This window comes from Poecilia mexicana, unplaced genomic scaffold (assembly GCF_051168715.1).
Source record: "Poecilia mexicana isolate PSO_F unplaced genomic scaffold, ASM5116871v1 scaffold_2, whole genome shotgun sequence".
Classification (NCBI taxonomy): Eukaryota; Metazoa; Chordata; class Actinopteri; order Cyprinodontiformes; family Poeciliidae; genus Poecilia; species Poecilia mexicana.
Genome location: NW_028263371.1, coordinates 55,724,299 through 55,745,857, shown reverse-complemented (window position 1 = coordinate 55,745,857; position 21,559 = coordinate 55,724,299). Strand labels below are relative to the sequence as shown.

At 42.2% G+C, this 21,559-nt stretch overlaps 1 protein-coding gene across 1 annotated transcript in view; it reads left to right on the top strand.

The window, feature by feature from the left end:
• LOC106906652 (obscurin-like) overlaps nt 1-21,559 on the top strand; it is a 44,903-nt gene that overhangs the window by 10,329 nt on the left and 13,015 nt on the right. Inside the window, exons 8-30 of the mRNA XM_088003199.1 lie at nt 261-536; nt 779-1,054; nt 1,358-1,633; nt 1,915-2,181; nt 2,317-2,580; nt 2,675-2,749; nt 3,388-4,422; nt 4,857-5,141; nt 7,111-7,386; nt 8,051-8,329; nt 8,493-8,768; nt 9,733-10,008; nt 11,209-11,445; nt 12,560-12,835; nt 12,908-13,180; nt 14,251-14,526; nt 14,605-14,880; nt 15,544-15,819; nt 16,751-17,026; nt 17,332-17,601; nt 17,689-17,955; nt 18,926-19,195; nt 20,071-20,337. Coding sequence (XP_087859325.1) covers nt 261-536; nt 779-1,054; nt 1,358-1,633; nt 1,915-2,181; nt 2,317-2,580; nt 2,675-2,749; nt 3,388-4,422; nt 4,857-5,141; nt 7,111-7,386; nt 8,051-8,329; nt 8,493-8,768; nt 9,733-10,008; nt 11,209-11,445; nt 12,560-12,835; nt 12,908-13,180; nt 14,251-14,526; nt 14,605-14,880; nt 15,544-15,819; nt 16,751-17,026; nt 17,332-17,601; nt 17,689-17,955; nt 18,926-19,195; nt 20,071-20,337 — 6,825 coding nt within the window. The remainder of the gene's footprint in view (nt 1-260; nt 537-778; nt 1,055-1,357; nt 1,634-1,914; nt 2,182-2,316; nt 2,581-2,674; nt 2,750-3,387; nt 4,423-4,856; nt 5,142-7,110; nt 7,387-8,050; nt 8,330-8,492; nt 8,769-9,732; nt 10,009-11,208; nt 11,446-12,559; nt 12,836-12,907; nt 13,181-14,250; nt 14,527-14,604; nt 14,881-15,543; nt 15,820-16,750; nt 17,027-17,331; nt 17,602-17,688; nt 17,956-18,925; nt 19,196-20,070; nt 20,338-21,559) is intronic.

The window sequence follows — 21,559 nt, the reverse complement described above, 5'->3', positions numbered from 1 at the left end:
TTATGGTTTACTTTCGGAAATCACAAACACCCGCACAACGCTGGAGGGCAAAAAGACGATTCGTTTACTTGCTTTCCGATTAATTAATTGAAGCCTGGAGATGTAGGTATTATTAATTTGCTACTACTCATCGTTAGCTAGCGGTGTTTTGCCCTCCGGCAGGGAGATTGGGGTGGGATCTTGTGTAAGAAGTTTATAGAAACAAGATATTCTTTTCTAAAGTTTCCACAACCTAACCGATTATCTCTCGATCTCCACAGCCCCGCCTGTGAGGTTTTCCGCAATTCCAGATGCTGAACGGAGCAAAAGCATCCAAGCAGGCGGGCCGTTTGTTTTACAGTGTGAGCTCTCAGATCCCTCTGCCCAAGTGTACTGGTACAAAGATGGATCAAAGCTTCACCCTCAAACCGGAGTCGATGTCAAAGCCGAAGGCTTATTGAGGAAACTGGTCGTCCATTCAGCAGAAGTCGCTCACTCCGGCTTGTACTGCTGCAAGACAAAGGGCGACGCCGTCACCTTCAGTGTGGAGATCACAGGTGATTTCTTTCTCCTCAACATGAGAAACATTAACAAGCTCCTTTTCAGCAAAGCCACTAACTCTTATGATACTGTTGTGTGTTGTCTGATGTTTTGCTCTTCTTGCCATTGAATGTGCAGCAACATTTTTATCCTTCAGCCTGTTAGCAGTTAAGCTGTCTGGAATAGATTATAAATAATACTCTAAATGGCTAACATGAGGTTTACTGAAGGTTGTCATGAATTTTAAACATATCTGTAGCTCCACCTATGAAGTTCTCAGCTATTCCTGAGGATATGAAGATCAAGTTGATCGAAGCTGGCAGCCCTATAGTTCTCCAGTGTGTGGTGTCGGATCCCGAGGCCCAGGTTTGCTGGTTCAAGGAAGAAATGAAGCTAATTTCCAGCTCTGGATTAGAAATCCATTCAGTGGGCAACACAAGAACCTTAGTTATTCAGTTGGCAGAGGTGTCCCACTCTGGTTTATACAGATGCGCCACTGACGATGATACCGTGGAGTTTCAAGTGGAGATCAAAGGTGACTTTTCACTTCCTTTCTTAAGTGTTGATATCGTAACCACCACCTCCTCTCTCAAGGTGCCACTAACTATCCCTGCTTAAGAACTATGTGGTTTGATGGCTGCTTCATTCGCACAACCGAACAGAAATGTTAACGACTGTTTATTGTCACTTGCTGTGTAACTGCTGTGGCTTTCTCTCAACTCAAAGTCTCCAAAGCTCTTTTTATCTTCTGCTCAGTAGCTGTCTGTTTGAAAGGTGTGTTTCCACCTTTCAAACAGACAAGTGGGTTTATTTAGTTGTCCTGAATTCCCAATGATAGCTCTACCTGTGGCATACTCTACTATCTTTGAAGCTGAGAGAGGCGGGTCCCTTGAGGTGAGCGACCCTTTGAAGGTGGAATGTGAGGTTGCAGCCTCCACTGTCCCGGTCTGCTGGAGTAAAGATGGTAAAAAGCTCGACCCGCAAAAGGGTTGGGGTATACAAAGTACCGGCTCACCGCCGGGACCCGTTATCCCACCCCCTGAGCTCTTGCCCTCAGGGCAATACTGCTGCCAAACCACTGAGGCCACTGTCCACGTCTCTGTGGATGAAAAAGGTGATTTTTTTTACAGTTGTTTCACTATTACGGCAAATCCTAAAGCTTCATAGACTCTAGATATGACTAACATTTCTATGCATTTCTGTACCTGTTTATGTGATGCAGTGTGTAAAGGTGTGTGTCCGAAAGGTGTTGTAAAATAATCTCTACTTACAGAATGAAGATTTGTGTTTAGTATGTAAAAGCAATGCTGTTTTTCATTGAGTTTGAGATTTGACAGATTCCTCCAGGGCTCAGCCTTTCTTCAGTCCAGTTACATTTTGAATCACTATCTGTAGCTCCAACATTGCCGCCCCGCCGGGAGGTTGGAGGGTTGCAGACACTCGAAGCAACCCGTCCAACTGAACCAGTCGGTGAAAGCTCAGACCCTGCAAGCCAGGTGTCGTGGCTGAGAGATTCACAATCCTATTCAAGCACACAATTTGGTTTTGAAACGGGAGACATCAAGGAGACCCTTGTTATTGAACCAACTCATCCTTCAAACTCTGGAGCATACTATTGTGCAACAGCAGATGATGTGGCCAAATTAATAGTAGTAAACAAAGGTGATTTTTCTCATTTGCAAATGTCATATATATGCATATATAGTTCCAATTCTCTGTGTGCATCTTTGAAAGACTATCGTTAGGTAGAAATAAGGACAGTATGCACTGAACTTATTCCCTAATGATTGTTTGTAGTGTCCCCTCCAACATATGTACTTGACCCCGACGAGAAGACCAGGTCAACCGAAGACCAATATCCAATTGTTCAGCAATTTGAGATTTCAGATCCCATTGCTAAAGCTTGCTGGTACAAAGACGGCACCCAGATTTATCCTAAAAAAGAACCCGGCACCGAAGAGCACAGCCAGATCTTGGCCCTTGTGTCCCAACACTTGTCTGATGATGGCGGGTTCGGCTGTGACGCGTCTGACGGCGTGCCGTTAAGAGCGGACATGAAAGGTGGTGTCTCTGCACATTTAAGACTCAAGAATTTAGTTACATGCGTGAAGCTTTCACCCACCTCATTGTTTTCTCTTTGGCTTTGTCCGAACAGCAGAGCAGTGTCACTCGCGTGACCAGGTTGGTGAGGTAGCTGATGCATCAGCCCAAAACTCTGTGGAAGTCAAAGGTGATTTGAGCTTTTAAAATCAGTCATCCATGTTAACCCAGCCCATAAATGCCACTAACCGTAGTGGTTATTTCACTGTTAGCCCAGTCATGTGAGCCATCTGTAAATCTTTTTTCCTTTAGAAAACAGCTTTTATCACATTTTCATCCCTGATGTTTGGTCATTTTACTGATACTTTGGGCTCTTAATCAAAGACGTGTTTTTTGTGTAGCTGCTTTTCCTACTAATCTCTGTGTTGTGTTTGTCACTTCATTCTTCATTTTAACAGTCATCTTTGCTTACAACTTGCAACTCTTAAAGTCCATCTTTTGTCCTATTCATCTCAAGATCCTGTCATTCACATTGCTGCCCTGAACCTCTGCCTGTTGCAATGACAACGAAGTCTTTTCCTAAGAGAACTAAATAATTCCCTTTTTATGTTTAAAGGGATTAGTATTGATGGCATGACAGGAGGCATTGTAAGGGAGACATGTTGTTTACTTTAAGACCAATCCTGGTCGATCTTCTTGATTGTCTTTGCAATGGATTATCCCATAACTTCATGCTAACCCCCACTGCTGTAAAATATGTTGTGAGAAGAAATAATGAGAACGCCAACAACTGAAAACCTTTCTCTGTGTACACCACAATGCTTATAGCTACATCGCCAAGGCTCTCTTCCGACCAAGAAAGGAACATGTCTGCGGAAGAGGCTTACTCTGACCAAGATACCCAGACGTCCCCACAATGCAATTCTGGCACCTTCACTGGAAATGGGGGAGATGAAGTTCACGTTGAGTATACACCAACCTCTCAGCCAATATATGGATCCACATCTCACTGCAGTACCACGAAATCCCACTTTAGGCCAATACAATCTGAATTTAACTTGGAGGATCCTGTCCCGTCAATGCAGATAAACCACTTTGAAGAGAAAATAACCAGTCAACTAAAGCCAGGTAGCCTCCATAAGACTATAAAAACCTTGACGGGGAGAGCATCAAACACCATACAGGCTTCAACAGACCAACCTGACAAGTTTTGTGCAGCCTTAGAAACTGGTCCTCATCAGCAGGAGGAATGGTTTGAGCTCTTAAAAGGTTCAACTGTTACACCAGAGGAGGGCTCAAAATCCACACAGACAACTACTGTCCAGTCAGACAGAGACTCCGGGTCCATACAAATACCAGCTGCTCTTCCTGAAAAGCTCCTAGATTGCCCGCTGTCTGGGAACGACCTCTGTTTGAGGCCAAACAACTGTTTACGGACATCAACTCACCGGCCAGAGGAGCTTAACCTAGCCAAACAGTCATCAGTTGCATTATCAGAGGATTTGTTTCCTTCAGGTTTGTGTCCAAATAATGAGGCAGAAGTTTTCCAATCTGAACATCTTACGTCAAATACATATGTCAAGTTGGACGAATTTAATTACACCGGACAGACTGCATCCAACCTTCCAGAGTTGCTATGTCTGTCAAATAAGCACAAAACTGTCCAACAAACTCATCATCAGAACCTGGAGCCCGTAGAGGACCAAATGGACCAGTCAAACCACCATGGAGAAAGTTCTACCGTTTGCTTTCCAGACCTTTATGACACCAAGAAGACATCCCAGTCAGAGAGGAATTATCTGTCAAGAACACATGACAGTCACTGGAGTGACAATGTCACTGCTAATAAGGTGGCTGTTGAAGGTGATTTCAATGGTTAGCATTAAGCAAACAATAGATGGACACAATGTTGACATTGTGTAAGCCCAAGATTGCTTTGTTGCAATCTTTGACATTTTGAAAACTTTGCATTTACTCACCTGACTTTGTCTATACTAAAACTTTAGTAGTTAAAGTTAAATTGAGCTTGGGTGATTTAGAGAAAATTATAGAAACAAAGAAAAGAATAAACATTTCAGTTATAAAACCTAACTCTAAGTGGCTAGCTAAAGTCTAACCAAAGAACCGTTCTGTTTCAATGACTAATATCGATGAACATATCTTTGAATTTTCTTTAATGTCAGAATATTTTTGGCACGACTAATCTTTGAACCTTTGCTCTTGATATATTTTAAATATCAAGATACTTTGTTATAGTCATTAATAGTGATGACACTCTCTCTTGATGTTACCTCAAGCATCCCCAACTCTGCCAGTGAGAATCAAAGCTCTTCAAGAGGCTGAGAGGAACAAGGCTGTTGCAGCTGGTGAACCCATTGAGCTACGATGTGAGATATCAGACCCCAGTGCTGCAGTAACTTGGGTTAAAGATGGAGTAAATCTGTCTGAAGAATCTGGGCAGAACCTGCTCACAGAGGGCGCCGTCAGAACGCTGGCGGTCCAATCAGCGATGCCGTCTCATGCAGGAATTTACATCTGCAAAACATCACATGATGCAGTGCAGTTTTATGTGGATGTGAAAGGTGATCACTCATTTATTATGCAAATTTGAACGAGAAAACATAAAAATTGTTCTTAATTTGTTCCTGTTCGCATTGATTATCTGTAAAGTTATACAAATTTTGCACAACCAAGCTTTGTTCAGTCTGGATAAAACACACCAACCTATAACAGAACCAGATAAATTGTTTAGCAGTGACTATTAAAAAGAAACACAGTGGACCCCTGCTTATTTACGGTTCAGTATTTGGCAACGTAATTCCCATTTGCAGAGATTTCCTGTGGTGCGTATCTTAAAGGTTTGGAAGAAAATACAGCTTTGGAAGCTGAAATACCTCGACACAAAGCTGGTTGGCGCTATCGGCTGGTGATTGCAAAGCAGCCAGTCGAAGAGTCGCATTCAATTTCCTTCGCATTGACTGGCTAAACCCACAAGAACAAAGATAAGGAAGATCGTGGACAGTAGCTTCTGCAGTAGCACCAAGATGGCTTCCATTACCTGTATTATCATATTTTAACATGTATTTGGTGCTTGAAGTATTAAAATAGGCAAATACAAGCACTTTTAGAGGTGCTCAAGTATTCAGTGGGAACACTTGAGGGGGGTGGGTTGTAGTTCCTTACCACGGCGAATATTTGGGATCCACTGGCTTAAAACTTTCCCTAAATCACTGTTCTTGACTTTTACGAGCTTGTTTTCTGCGTACTACAGTGTTTCTCAGTTCTGGTCCTCAGGAAACACTTCCCTGCATGTTTCAGATGTGTCTTTTTGCAACAACACCTGATTCAAAAAACTGCACGACCTCCTCTGCATCCCATCATGTGCTGCAGATGATGGGATGCAGCACATGATGCTGCATCCCAGGGATGAAGCCTGTTGATCAACCACTGACTGAAGTCAGAAGGGAAAGACCTAAAACATGCAGGGCAGAGATCCTGGAGGACCAGAATGGAGAATCATGTGCCCAACAAAAAGGTCACAAATATGAATTAAAAGGATTTCCAGGTGTACATCATAATTTACATTACATATCAGTAAAAACAGCTGAACGGTTTAGTGAACGTTTGATGATAATGTAGTTCATTAGGTAATATCATGTGATTATCAAAGGACTAATCAGAAAATTGCCTGACAGTTTCCTCAGGGTAACACATGGATCCATTCATTGTTTTGGATCCATTCATTGTTTTGGATCCATTCATTGTTTTGTATTTGTTTTCAAGTATTTGTTCTAATTCAGAGCCAGAATACAAAGATCTCAAGGAGAGACAATCGTGTAAAACACCACTTGTGACACAAAAACACACATTTCTGTCACTTTTTAAACAAACTTTTACTCCCAAATTATTGGCTGTGTCCTTCCAAATCATAAAGTCTGAATTCAGTTCAGCATGTATCTAATCTAATGTCAAACACATTAGTATGACTGGGAGGAATTGCCTCACTGATCAAAGTCTGAGCAGTGGGTTGTTTTAGGACTGCAGAGGTGAGCATTGGTCCACGGGGTGACGGTTGGTCAATCATAGAGATAACAATCAAAGTTTGCATCAGTTTAATGCTTGAAAAAGAGCTGCTTATCCTGCACACCAAAAAGACTCACCTAACGGCCCTGGGACATCTGATTGGGATGCCTTTCAGGTGGCTGATTGGAGGTTTTCTGGTCACGCTGGTAGGAGACCCTTGGACAGAACAGGAATAAGATGGAGGGATGAAACATTTCACCTGGCCTGGGAATGCCTGCAGGGAGTCTGGACCCGTTACCTCCGTTACCTGATGTGAAAAATCAGTAGAAATGATGGATGGATGCTAGCTAATTTGATAAAGACATGATATTACCTTACTATTTTGTGAATAGTTACCAATTTATGAGATTATTACTGTTAGTTTGATATAATGCACTACCCATATGTTGATGGTAAAGGTGAATCTTGTCATTGAATCAGCCCAGTGCACCTTATTGACTAATTTTTATTCTACATTCAATCCTGTAGCTCCTCCTCTGACATTCGCAGCTTTGTCTGAGGCTGAGCAGAAAATGACAGTGGTAGCTGGATGTCCCATAGCTCTGCAGTGCGAGCTGTCAGACGCCTCTGGACAAGTCAGTTGGTACAAGGACGGGAGAAAGCTCCGAGCTCAAAGAGGAGTAGCCATCCAGTCTCAGGGAAATGTGAGGAGTCTGGTTGTGCCGTCCGCTGAGCGAGCTCATACCGGTGTGTACCGGTGCGAGTCAAAGGATGATGACATCCAGTTCTCTGTGGAAGTAAAAGGTGACGCACAAAACCCCTGGCAGTGCTTCTAGTGTCTTGCAAAGCACTAACACTGAGTGCTTATCTTAACGGAGTTTATCACTTAACATAAAATTGTTTTAATATTCTGCTTCTTTAATACACAAAGGAAGATTCCCTGGTAATTAAAAACACTCCCTGTTACATCTATTCACAATGACATTTCTAAATTAAATACCTTTCAAATCTTAACACAATAATTCAGGAGCTTTACTTTCCTAATATCTCTGCCATTCTCCCTACAGTTTGAGTCTGAATATCTACTGTATTAAAGAGGTTGCATTTCTTGTCTCTTATTCTTTGACACACTAAACACACCTGTGGAAGAAGAGAGTAAGAGTAAGCATAAAACATGCTCTAGTTTGCAACTTATCTCTAATCTCTGTTGTGAACAAAGTGTGACATTGGATATGTCACGTGATACGGCCTTCTTGGTTTTCCTCTTCTAGACACTCTTTGGTTTTTGTCTTTCTGTTGAATATTCGTTGTGTCTGATATACTTTGTGAGATATGTTTGTCTTGTGCTAGCTGTGTCGATAAACTTAAGATAAAGGTAAAGTTTCAAAAATTCTTGTATTACTTCAATAAATTGCATTAATTAAGTTGAATATTTACTGTTTCCTTTTGGAATATCCCACAACTGCAGGGCTACCTGTGAAGTTCTCAAAGCTGCAAGAGAAGGACAGGAACAGATCCATCGAAGAGGGAAAACCTCTTGCCCTCAGCTGTGAACTCTCTCATGACCCCTCGGCTCATGTCGACTGGTACAAAGATGGGATGAAACTTGGGTCTTGGGACAAAGTGGAAATTAAGTCAGATGGTCTGACAAGGACCCTAATCATCCCGTCAGCTGAAAGCATTCATGCTGGTATCTATGAATGCTCGACGTCAGAGGACAGCGTTACCTTTAAAGTGGACGTAAAAGGTGATTGCTTATTGCTGTGTCTGTGAAGGGATTGCTTAGTCTGCATGGTGCAAGTGTACTTTGCTTCAAATGGTCTTGAGAAAGTGACTGGCTGGAATGAGTGTTTTGGGTGGTGTTTGTGAATTCATCTCTTGTTTATGCCTTTGTCATTCTCCTCTTGTAGGCCAATCACCAAGAATTATGGCAACCCCATTTTCAGAAAAATACAAGCTGATTAGACTTGGTTCTCCAGTATTCCTGCAGTGTGAGGTGTCAGACCCTGCTGCTCAGGTTTCCTGGTTTAAAGATGAGGTGGAGCTTTTCTCCAAAACAGGCCTTGATATGAAAAGAGACGGAGCCCTGAGGAAGTTAATCATTCACTCAGCGAAGGTCTCCGATTCTGGCCTCTACAGCTGTAGTCTCGCTGATGAGGCTGTGACCTTTCACGTGGACATTGAAGGTGACTTTCTGGAACTTATTTCTAACACATCTGTCAATAATTAATTTGGGAAAGTTGCATCTTTGCACAAGTTGAAACTAATCAAGTCCATCAATAAATGGACAAACTTTGTAAACACTTGAGGTTCGCTCATACTTTATCCGAAGTGCCACAATCGGCTCTCATTGACGTAGATGTAAACTCTGTCATCTGCCTCTGCTTTTCAACAGCAGGCCTGGGTCAAACTATCTCGACAGAGCTCTGCATGAAGTGTTGCATGACTGGTCAGAAGTCTGCGGCCATGATTTATGCAGAAATGCGCTCAGACAGCAATCAGCAATGTCCATATTTCCCTTCAGCTTCTCTGCTTCCACTATCCGGTTGTCTCAGCAGAAGACACAAATACTTTTAAGGAACATTTATCAGATGCGGTTTTATGTACCAGGGTTTCCCCTGGTGTATTATAAGCCTGGCGGGCCACCAGGCTTTACTTGATCCCCCACCAGGCTAAGTTTGTTTGGTTATTCTAACCAGAGTTTTTTGTACACAACTAAATGTGACAGTAAAGACGAATGGAGCCAGGTTTTTATGTTGGCCATTGGCTTCACATTCCACTATTTCCAATTGATCATGCCTGCTCATGCACCTCCACATTTTCAAAACTTTTAACATTTTTAATATAAAAACTTGGTGGGTTGCTGGTGAACTGACCATCCCACCAAGCTTGGTAGGTTTTCTGTGGGAAACCTTGTATATTTGCACAAATCTTAACTAAATATCAGTGCAAACCGTCAAAGGGATGTAAAGTTTGCAGAAGTGGGTGGGATGTTCCCCAGGTGGTCTGCGCCATGAATGAGGGGAATGTGTGAAACGTCCGTTCAGCTTCGGATGAAGTATGGCAGACTCTTAAGGCAAACCAAAATATGAACCACACAACTTTAAAACAAAAACTATGTAAGCTTAACTGATCTCATAATATCCACAGCTACTCCTGCGAGGTTCTCAAAGCTACCAGAGGTTGCAAGAAGCAAATTTGTAGAAGCAGGCTGCCCAGATAAGCTGCAGTGTGAAGTCTCAGAGACAGCTGCTCAAGTTCACTGGCATAAAGACGGAGAACGGCTTCTGGAAACGAGAGAATATGAAATCCAAACCAGTGAAAAACTGAGGGAGCTGGTGATTCAATCAGCAGAAGTCAGGCGCTCTGGGTTGTACAGCTGTGAGGCTACAGATAACCGTATTCAATTCAAGGTGGATGTTGCAGGTGATCTAAGTATTTTGAGCTTTGTGAGAGTAACTAACTTTTAATTCTTCCCTGACCATTAGGCAAAATGAAGCTACAACTCTGATAACCTGCACTAATGATTAATAAAAATAAAAATAATTGACCTTGCTGAAGCATTTAAAGCTTCGGTGGTTTGCTGCTCAATGTGATCCTGCTTCCCAAAAATAGACATGTTCTTTCAGGGCAGCTGAGTAAGTAAGTATATAATCTACCATGTGAGAACAAACACACACACAAGTTAAAATTCAGTGTTGGCTTTTCAAATGGTTTCAAACGGTTTTTCAATTTGAACGTACAGGAGTGGACTTTCTGTCAATGATGAGTCGAGGATAAATGCAACTGTGGAGAGACGTGACCCTTTAGATGTCTTCAACCAACTCTCTTTAAAACTGTAGCTCAAAAGCGTTGGACAGCTGTCCAACGACTGACCATAACACTGCGCACATTGAAAGAACGATAATAAATTTGCTAAATAGAAACACTCCAATTTCAATAAAATAATTTTTTTTTTATCAAAAGTTTCTGCGCTAGGTTGTTTTTCAGCGTATCAAAATTAAACAAGGAAGCGCTTTTTTCCGCATCATATGAGTCACATGATCATCAACCGGATGTTACGTCTGGCGGAAGAGACGAAGAAGACACCTGTACAGGTCACCATTTTAATAAATCTCATGAGTGTTTACATCCGGCGCTGCCGGTTTTTGAAAATAACTTACAGCGTGGCCAAGTTTATTTACGTGAGATTTTCAGATTAACTTCTTATTTAATCCAGACACCGAAATTGTGTTTTTTCAAAAATAGGCAAAGTTTTGCTCACATTTGTAATGGAAACTCAGATACGTACATTTGTTGACGGCGCGGCCCTTTGGGAACTGAATCGCTAACGCCTCTGTTGAAGGTCATTTTGGGACTTTGGATGGCATTTCATGGCTCTTAACGTTGGTGTTGCTACGCTAGTGGTTTAGACTTCAGCGTATTTGAAGTAAATCTGCTGTTTGACAGGCAGACCGCAGAAAGATGAGCACTAACATGTTTGTGAGAAGCTGACTCACTTCGGACCGGCTCCAATAACCTTTAACCTCTCAGCCAACTTTGTTGCGTTTTCTGATGCATGTTGCTGCACCAGACTGACTGCTGCTCAGTGAACATGAAGTCCTATAGCATGGGTTTGATTCTCAGCTGTTTCAGAGGCAGAGAGGAGCGAATCTGTTGAGGCAGGAAACCTGATCAGAGTGTATGGTGAGAACTCAGACCCTGCAGACCAAACCTGCTGGTATGAGGACGGGATAGAATCGAGCTTAGCGGTCCAGTCAAAGCCCGATAAGGGAGCTCTGGTCATGGAGTCGTCCCTGTCATCATGCTCTGGGGTGTATGAATGTAAGGCTGATGACGGTGATAAAGATTTCAAGGTGAAAGGTGATATGCTCAGTTTTTCTTGGCAAGTTATTTTCACTCTTCACATCTTCATGGCCTTTAATATGTCAGAAAGCAAATCATGACCATCCTCATATGCACCATAACAGATTTTATTCCACCGCCATTAAAGCTGCAGTTTGTAACTTTTATCAAACTTTTATTTATTCTTACATATATACCTGTTGAACCTGTTTCTAACCTGTAATATTGTTGTTTTGAGACCATTTTTTAAGGATTATTAGAGTAATGGCATAAACTTTTAATTTTAATGGAAGACATTTTAGATATCCAACATAAACAAATCAACAGAAACAGCAATAAAATTAATTATGAAGTCTTTGCAATGAAAATTATCCTTCAAAATAAGTTTTAGTAGAGACCCAAACATCAGACTGAAGACTTTTATCATCCAGTTTTTGGTAGAAAGAGAAAAACAATAAATCAATGCCAATGGAAATGATTGAGGTCGTTTTAATTTATCAATTGTTTTGTTTTCTGCTACAGGCCTGAGTATGAGACAGATAATCTGTGGAAAAATTGAGCTCCTTTTCCTTTTGCCAGTGCTAACTATAAATAGCCAATCAGAGCCAGGAGGCGGGGCTTAGTGTTGTCAATCACACTCTGTGTAGCTCTCTGCTACACTGCTGCTAGCATAGCATGTCATGAATGCTCAGGCTAGTTAGCGAAGCCACTGATGATGGTAGATAATCTGTTTTCTTGTAATGTTAAGTCATACACAAGGTTGATTGACAGCACTAAGCCCCGCCCCCTGGCTCTGATTGGGTGTTTTTAGCACATTTCTTCAGACAGTAACTTAGGAAAATCGATCTTTTCACAGATTTTCTGTCTCATAAACTGTCACAACAAGATGACATTAATAAATATGTGAAAAACATTTTCTTTATAAAAGTTACGTACTGCAGTTTTAACGCTCTTAGAAATATCCATGACCTTTAATGTTTCCACCTTCTTACACCAACGCATTGCTTCTGAAATGTTTCCAGTTTGCCGTAGAGGAACATTAACTGATCCTCACTCTGTGTGCTGTGAGTCTGAATCTGCATAAGAAAAGCTGCTGAATTTCAGACGGTAACTGAGCTTTTCTACCTCACAGCACCGCCTGCAACGTTTACCGACATCCCAGAGAAGGACCTTTTCCGAACCGCTGTGGAGCAAGAGCAGCTTATTCTGTCGTGTGAAGTCTCAAGGACCGACGGCGTGGTCCAGTGGTACAAAGACGGAACCGAAATACAACCCAGCAATAATGTATCAATGGAGGCCGAGGGCACCAAGAGAAATCTGATCATTAATTCAGCCAAACTGTCTGACAGCGGCGCATACACCTGCCGCACAGGAGACAACATTTTAATATTTAAAGTCAACATCAGAGGTAATAAATCACCTTTCAGGAAACGCATTCCCAGGAAATCTGATGTGTTTTTATTCCACTTTTCATCCGCAGAGCCTCCCGTGATGATTGTTTACCCCAAAGAGGACGTCCACCTGGACCGCCACGTCCCTGAGGAAATCATCCTGAGCTGCGAACTGTCCCGGCCCAACGGAGCCGTCGGCTGGTTCAAGGACGGCCAGAAGCTGCAGGAGAGTGAGAACATCAAGCTCAAGTACGAGGGTCCGTACCGGCGACTGAAGATCCTCTGCAGCAGAGTCGAAGACTCTGGCGAATACGTCTGCGACACGGCCGACGATTCCATATTCTTCCATCTTAGCATTACGGGTAAATGCTCTGATTCTGCTGTTGGAAGTTTGAATTTTGTTTGTTTGAATTTCAGTTTAAAATGTTGTGCTGCTAGCATGGTTCAGGTTTGATGAATGGGGCCGACCCAACTTCTGCAGCATTTATTCTCTGCAGCTCATCCCCACTATAACTCATATTCAGATGGACTCTAGGGGGCAGCACACGGTGCTAATGGCAACCATACCATAATGAGTATGAGTCGCTGAAATCATCTAATCTGACCCTGCAGCGCCGCGCAGACGTGTCGAGCAAAAACGTGGACAAGATCGGCTTCATCTCCCAAAATGAAGGAAATCGGCGCCAATAAATCAGCGCACCTCTTCTAAAACTAGCAAAGGTTTTTACCAGGCTGGGGAAATGCTGTAATTGTAGGTTTATGTCTTACTGGAAAAAATCTAATTGTTAAACTCATTTACAGCATCTGATCTAAGAGGGATGGGTAATAAAGGTAATTTCATAAAGAATAAGAAAGATCCTCATTGTACATGTTTACTTTTTAGCTTTTCGAACATCTTTACCAGATGTGCCAGCAACTATGGAGGTAGTTGGAAAATATGGCTTCTTTCTTTCCTGATGCACCTTGACGGCTCTGCCACATAAAATGTTTAGACTAATTCCCAAACATGGAGGAGCAGCATACAGATTTTATGCACCACAAATCTGCGAAACAGCCGAAACACTGACTAGACTAAAATCCCAAATGTTCAGAGTTGATTTGATTACTAATAACTGGATCAATTACCAACATGTTGGATGCAAAATGTAATGTTTACCAGCTTAAATGTTTACCCAGAGTGCAGGGTGGGTGCAAATTGGTGACTGATGTTTTTATGATGTGCTACCAAAATAAACTTCATTATTTTGATTTAATGCAAAACAATCCTTAAAATGTCCAATGGAGAAAAACAACCAAATTTGAATTATTGATAATCCAGTTGCATAATTCCAACCTTACAATTAGAAATATTTGGTATTTTTTCTTCATTTCTTAAGGCGGCTCCAACTTTGCCTCGATTCATTTGATAAAAAAGCCTCCATGTCGTTTCCAGAGCCTCCGGTTCAGATTCTGTCGCCGAGCCAGTCCCAAATGGAGCTGTGTCAGCAGACGTCGGAGCGGATGGTCCTGAGCTGTGAGATCTCTCGGCCCAATGCGGTGGTGCGCTGGTATCGAGACGGACTGGAGGTGGAGGAAAGCGAGAACCTCCTCCTGGAGGTGGACGGCGTCTACCGGAGGCTCATTATCCCTGAAACGACGGTCAGAGACTCTGCAGAATACGTGTGCGACACCGGAGACGATTCTGTGACGTTTTTTGTGAACATAGCAGGTAAAGAAACAGTAAAGATCATCCGTCTGCTTCAGTATTTTCATCTTACTGACACTTCTTGGGCTTTTAAATGTGCAGAGCCTCCTGTGCGGTTTTTGCGCCCACGGAAGATGGCGAGCAGAGTTGAGAAAGTGGTTGGTGAGACTTTGGTTCTGGACTGCGAGGTTTCCAGGTCAAACGCCGAGGTGACCTGGAAGAAGAATGGAGAAGAAGTGGAGGACTCCAGGAAAGTCACGATCCTGGAAGATGGCGTCACGCGTCAGTTAACGATTCATTCTGTAATGGTGGAAGACGCCGGGCAATACGTGTGTGACGCGAAGGATGACGTGATGGACTTCAGTGTCAGAGTGCAGGGTGGGTAATGTTTTTATTAGCTGGATAGAAGAAGAAAGATTAACTCTATTCTTTAAGGTCGTTTTCACACCTGATAGTCTGGTAGATTCGGTTTGATTGGGGATAAAGTTGCAACATGATGCATTTTCAGCTGGTCTGAGTCAAACCAACCAAACCCTGTGAGCAACCTGTTCCACTCCTCGCCTATGGGGGCGCTGCACCAAAAGCCTCTGAAGAAAACACTGAGCGCAGCTTCCTCCTTCTCCAAATGTAAACAAAAATGGAGGCGTCAGGTTTTAGTAGTTGTAGGATTTCTCTTTAGTCTTTGGTTAAAGACCATGAGCCATTTCTCCTGCCAGCGCTAACATGTTTGTTTTGGTTGTATTTACCCAGAATGCCCTGTGCTGTAGTCCACTTACTGCTTTTGGAGCGGTCTCTGATCCGCTTGGCGTTCACATTTGCATTCAAACCAAACCAGAGTTCACTTAAACCAAACCGAGACCAAGGTTTGTAGAAGGACCAGAGTTTGATTAGCATTCAGTCCTCCCCAAACAAACCAGACTTTCTAGACAAACAGACTGGAGTTTAGTTAAAGCGGATTAATCAGGACTGGTGTGAATTCACCCTAAGACTTCTCATTGATAGCCAAGGTAATGACAGATAATTACTTTGTCTTGTTCACAGATTTGCCTGTAAGAATCCTGGGAAAAACTGATGCAAAGACAGAAAAGCAGTTCCTAGTTTCAGATGACATCATTCTGGTGTGTGAGCTGTCGAACGCCAAGGCGTCCGTCCGCTGGTACAAAGACGGTCAGCTGATCGACGACAGCCAGAGATACTGCTGCGAAGAGCAGGACGTTTTCCGGTCGCTGGTCGTCCTGAACGCCGGCCTGGAAGACTCAGGAGAGTACAGCTGCTACGCAGGAGACGACAAGATGGCCTTCACCATCACTGTGAGAGGTAAACATGCTGACTCAGTCATTAATGTCATCAGATCAAAATAACTCAATACTTTAAACCAGGGGTGGCCAAACTTTCTGTGCCGGGGGCCAAAATTTCCAAATTTTGAATTTGTTAAGTTAAAAATGTTTGTTTTATCTCCTCAACAATAACTTGTTTTTATGAAATCTGTGTATCAGTAAAAATCCAAAACATAAAAGGGGCTTCAGACTTTTGCCTAATTAAAATAAAAGCAATTTAGATACATTTTGGTCAATCAATGGCCGAACAAAATTATCTCAAGGGCCACAAATGCCCCCCGCTCCCCATTTTGGACAACCCTGCATTAAAATAAGTAGTTGGTTTTTTTGTAGATCCAAAACATAAAAAGGGTTTCGAAGGTTTGGCGAATGATTACAAACTTTGCTGGACGATAAATTATTGTGCTAAATGATAATATTGTTGTTTTCAGTCCATTTTTAACCATTTTCATGACAATGATCAAAAATTAATAAACTTTAATTTCTACTGATCAAATAACAGTGGAACTGGAAGACATTTTAAATATCCAAAATAAATAAAAACAATAAATAAAATGGGAATAAAAATAAAAACAACTGAAAACATAAATATATTGAATCAAAATCTGTACAAAAATTATCCTTCAAAAAATATTCATCTTTAGGCTCAGACAGGAAAAACGGTCCGTTAGGATTTTAACTTTTAACTGCAAATGCAGCTTTTATGGTCAATTCTGGGCAATGAAACAAAAGATTGAGGTCACTTTTATCAAAAAGTATATAAGCAATAATGGACACCAGATGTGTCGATCAAAAGAGGAAACCAAAAGCCTGAACTTTTTCTGAGTTTTCTGTCAGAAATTTCCCCTGGTTAAAACTAAAAGGCCTCCTTGTTCGTCTCCAGGCTAATCAATGCGATTATTTATGTTCAGAACCTCCTGTGCAGATTATTGGGAACTCTGGGAACCCGGAGCATCATGTGATGGTAACAGGAGACGACCTCATCCTGGAGTGTGAAGTTTCCAGACCGAACGCCGACGTGGAGTGGACACGCAACGGAGAGGCTCTCCAACCGAGCGACCGGATCCGGATCGACAGCTACGGCGTCGTGAGGAAGTTCGTCCTCTCCGGGCTCCAGCCCTCAGACTCTGGAGAATATGTCTGTGAGGCCATCGATGACAAGCTGGTCACAGTGGTGGAGGTTCAAGGTAAATCAGAACGTTCCTTCTAGGTCCTTAAAGCTGCAGCTACTTTTACAAATAAATGTTTTTTACAGTTTATAAGAGAAAATCTGTGAAAAAATCAATTTCCTCCACTTAATTCCTGAGCTGCTACTACCGCCTTAAGAAATGCAAACAACCAATCAGAGCCGGGAGGAGGGGCTTAGCGCTGTCATCTGTTTCAACAAATATGTAAAATAAAATATCTTTTATGTTTTCAGTTGCATGTTAGGGGTTGTAGCTTCATATCTTTTTGCTTGAATTCTTAGAAACGTGTTTTGTGTCTTCCTCAGATCCCCCAGCCAAGTTTCTTAATAAAAAAGGAAAGAATAACCTGGCAGCTTATGAGAATGAGAGCGCCACATTGTGTGCCGTAGTGAGCAGTGACAGAGCTAATGTCCGCTGGCTGAAAGACGGCCAGCTGTTGAATAAGGACAACATTCATATCTCCAGTGAGGGTAAAACTCATAAGCTCACCATTAATCCTCTGCAGCTGTCAGATTCTGGAGAATATGTCTGTGACGTAAGCACGGATGAAATGTATTTCAGTCTTTTAGTCGAAGGTAAGAACGCCCTCTGCTGTGACCTTTACCCTGACCTCCTTGTTAAATGTTTATAATTGTGATTCCTTTGTTGGTTTGTTTTTCCAGAAATGAAGGTGAAGTTTGTCAAACGTCTGGAGGATGTGATCTCTCTGAAAGGTAAAACTCTTACACTGCAGTGTGAGGTGAACAAGCCCAAAGGAGACGTGCAGTGGCTAAAAGACGGTAAGGAGATGACGCCAAGTCGCCGCTGCACAATACGAGCCCAAGGCCGGGAGCGAAGCCTGACCATCCAGCAGCTGACGGACAAAGACGCTGGAGAATACGTCTGTGAATCCACAGACGACCAAACAGCTGCCACTGTCAGCATCGAAAGTAAGTCACCTTCATTCCTCAAACTCAAGTGATTAAAGGTCAGAATAGATCTACAGGCCATACAAAACATGTTCATTACATTTTTTTGTTTTGCTCAGAATTACATAATAGATAATGAGGTTTTAGTTGTTTTAGGGTGTCCTGTCACTTTAAATCCAAATAAACTGCTGCTGTCCATGCATGTCCAACACCTACACTCTCACATAAAAATGGCTGCAAGATGCACAATTATACAACCATATGTCTTTGAAAAGCATTACTAGAGCCTTCTGTGCAACCAACGAGAATGCAGGAGATGGCTACTGTACGGTAAGTCAACAACAAAACACTTCACTGCAAAAACACAAACTCTTACCAAGCATTTTGGTTTGCATAACATTGATGGAACAAGTTCTAATTACTAGTGAAATAATCTGCCAGTCCTTTTCCCATCAATATCAAGGAATTATTGGGTTAAAACAAGCTGCTATATCTTCCTGAAAAGTTAAATGTAAGTTAGTCTTGTCTTGTGAACTAAGTGAACTAAGATATTTGCACTAGAAACTAGACCAAATATACTTGGTAAGATTTTGTGTTTTTGCTGTGCAGCAGCCATTGTGCCGTGGTAAAACCAGCTGGCAAAACGTTTTGGAGCTCAGCTTGGGTTGCTAGGTAACGGGGCGGAACTCTGCTGGGGTTGCTAGGCGACAAGCCAGGTTTAACTGGGGTCATTAGGTGAGAGGTCAGTTCCTGCTGATTTGTGATGTTGCATTTCGAAGGTTTTGTTAACGGCTCGTTTTCCAGACACCAAAAATCAACAACAGGCCGAAAAACAGCTGAGTGGGTATTTTTAAAGCTTGTGTTGTTTTCAGGAGCAGTGGAAACCCAAATGGAAACACAAAAATGTAAAAATGTGAATTTTGTGTAATACATTCCTTTTAATGTTATTTTTTACCTGGAAATGTGAGAGATTATTAACGATGATTTCCAGCCCCCCGTGTTGTGGAATTCATCGCTGAGCTGCGTAACATCACCATCCGTGAAGGGGAAGATGCCGTGTTTAAGTGCGTGGTCTCGCCGGCCGACACTGCCCTGGTTTGGCGTCTGAATGGAAAGGACGTCGCTCTGAACGAGCGTGCCGCCGTCTCCTGTAACGGCCTGTGCCACATGCTGTGCGTCAGCAGCTGCTTGGTGTCAGACAGCGGCAGGGTGACGGCTGACGCTGAGGGGCTGGAGTCAGAGGCGGAGCTAACGGTCCAAGGTGGGCTCTTCATGACTCATAACAGACTGTTTGCTTTTCTACTTAATTAAACATTTAGCTCCTCTGGTCCTTAGCAACAAAAAAAGTTTTAACTTATACTATGGTGCATGTAAGAGGAAAGGGGGCAGTTATGCTAGCTTGACATGCAGATGTGGTGTGGAATTCAATGTGTTTCGGTTCATTTGAAAGATAAATAAAAGGCGACCTACACACCAACTCTGACAGATCATCAGTAGAGCAGGTGTTTAAATTAGCTAATCAACCACTGCTGTGTTAGCTTAGCATTAGCAGTGGTAGCTAATCTACTGCAGCAATCACTGATTAATAATTGTAAAATAAACATCAAGCCTGAAAACATAAAACTGAATGTTCTGGCTTTGTGTGGGAAATGTTTGTGGGTTTTTGGTGTTGAATCCTGATACATTAGTGGAGCTGTTGTCAGTCAGTGGCTATGGCAACTGGTCTGTCACTGAGAGGGAGAAAAAAAAGAAGAATGCTAAGGCTAGTTAGCATAGCAACCGATCTCGGTGAACTAACGGTTTTCCTGTACGGTAAGTTGTTTCTCTGCCATTAGCACGTTGAGCACATGAAATTGATTGACAGCGCTATGTTGTGTTCAGATTTTCATTTCCATTTTATTTATTGTTTTTGGTTGTTTTGGATATTTAAAATGACTTCCAGTTCCACTGTTAATTGGCTCTGATTGGTTGTTTTTCTTCAGCAGATCACTTTATTTCACAAATGATCTGTCTCAAAAAAACTGTCACTACATGGTGACAGTTCTTACAAATATGAAAATAAAAGTTACATACTGTAGCTTTAAACACTTAAATGTTAGAGGCTGCTGTCCTGTAATCTGTGTTTGTCGTTTAAAGAGCAACAGGCGCTGTTCACAAAGAAAATGGCTGCAGTTGTAGCTGAGGAGTACAGCGAGGCGACTCTGGAGGTGGAGGTCAGTCAAGAGGCGGCGGAGGTCCAGTGGATGAGGCAGGGGATCCTGATCCACCCCGGCGCCAAGTACACCCTGAAACACAGGGGCCGGTCCCACAGCCTGACCATTCACCAGGTGGCCGCGGCGGACCGGGGCGCCTACAGCTGTGAAACCCTCCACGACCGGACGCAGGCCCAACTGGCCGTGGAGCGTGAGTGTTCTCGTGTTCTCACTATGTCCTGTTGCTGTTTGTTTACCACCGTTACCGACAACTCCCCCTGCTTCTGAGGGCCGCTCTTAATTAGCAGTAATCTGAGTTTACTGGGAACAGAGGCAGCATGTACTGGGATGGAATGGCAACCAACAGGTGACATCCCAACCAAACCCAAGACGCAGAACAAGGTCGACGTAATCAGACTCAAGCACTGCAAAAAACACCAAATCTTGGTCCAGTTTCACCTTCAAACACTTAAGATAAACTGAATGTAGCTGCTTATTTTAAACTAATAATTCTGTAATATTGATGAAAAGGTTTGAGTTCCACTGGTAGAATATTCTACTTATGTCATAATCAGCAGCAGTGCGCCGTTGCCTAGCAACCCCAGCCAAGCCCAGCCCGGTTACCTAGCAACCCAGTTCTAGTTCCACTGGCGGAAAAACGTCTCGATTGAAGGCTGATAACGTAACTTTTCTGTTGTGATGTTTTATTTTATTATTACTTTTTGTTTGTACCTTGGTGCCGTTTTAAACCTATTTTTAAAAATGCTATAATAAATAAATTTGACATGTTATCAGCTAAATAATCAGCCAGTGAAACAAGAACATTTTAATCAATATTAAAGAATTGTTGACTTATATCAAGCTTATATATTTGCTGAAAATTTGCTTCCAAGTTCAATTTAGAACGTAGAAGCAAATTAAACTAATTTCCTAGTTTTTATTAGTTATTAGTTTTAGTTTGGTGTTTATTAGGTATAGTAGTGTTTTTAGTTTTTACACACTTTGGTTTATTTTTAGGTGTGGAATTCAAAAAGGTCAAAGTATTGTGGTTATGTTTGCATCGATTGGGTAATGAAGACTACAGAAAATATAATTTTCGATGTAAACTGCTTGAGTGGGGAAGAAAATCAATTTCAGTTCAAAAGGCTAATAAAAAGATTCACGAACATGAAGGACATTATGTGCATGATTTTAAGTGCAGAGACATTTTCAGTAGAAACTAGTCCAGAACATACTGTTGTTTTTGTCGTTATTGTCCTCCGTAAAGATTTTCTTGGTGACGTAAAACCTGGTTGACGTTGAGGCTCTGTTGAGCATCTTGTGGTAATTAAGATGCACTTATTCTAGGGTTTCCTCCTGCTTCTGCTGCCCAGGCTGCGGTCTGCAGGCGAGCGGCTGAACTAAAGGCTGCTCTTTCAACACTTGTGCAGGTG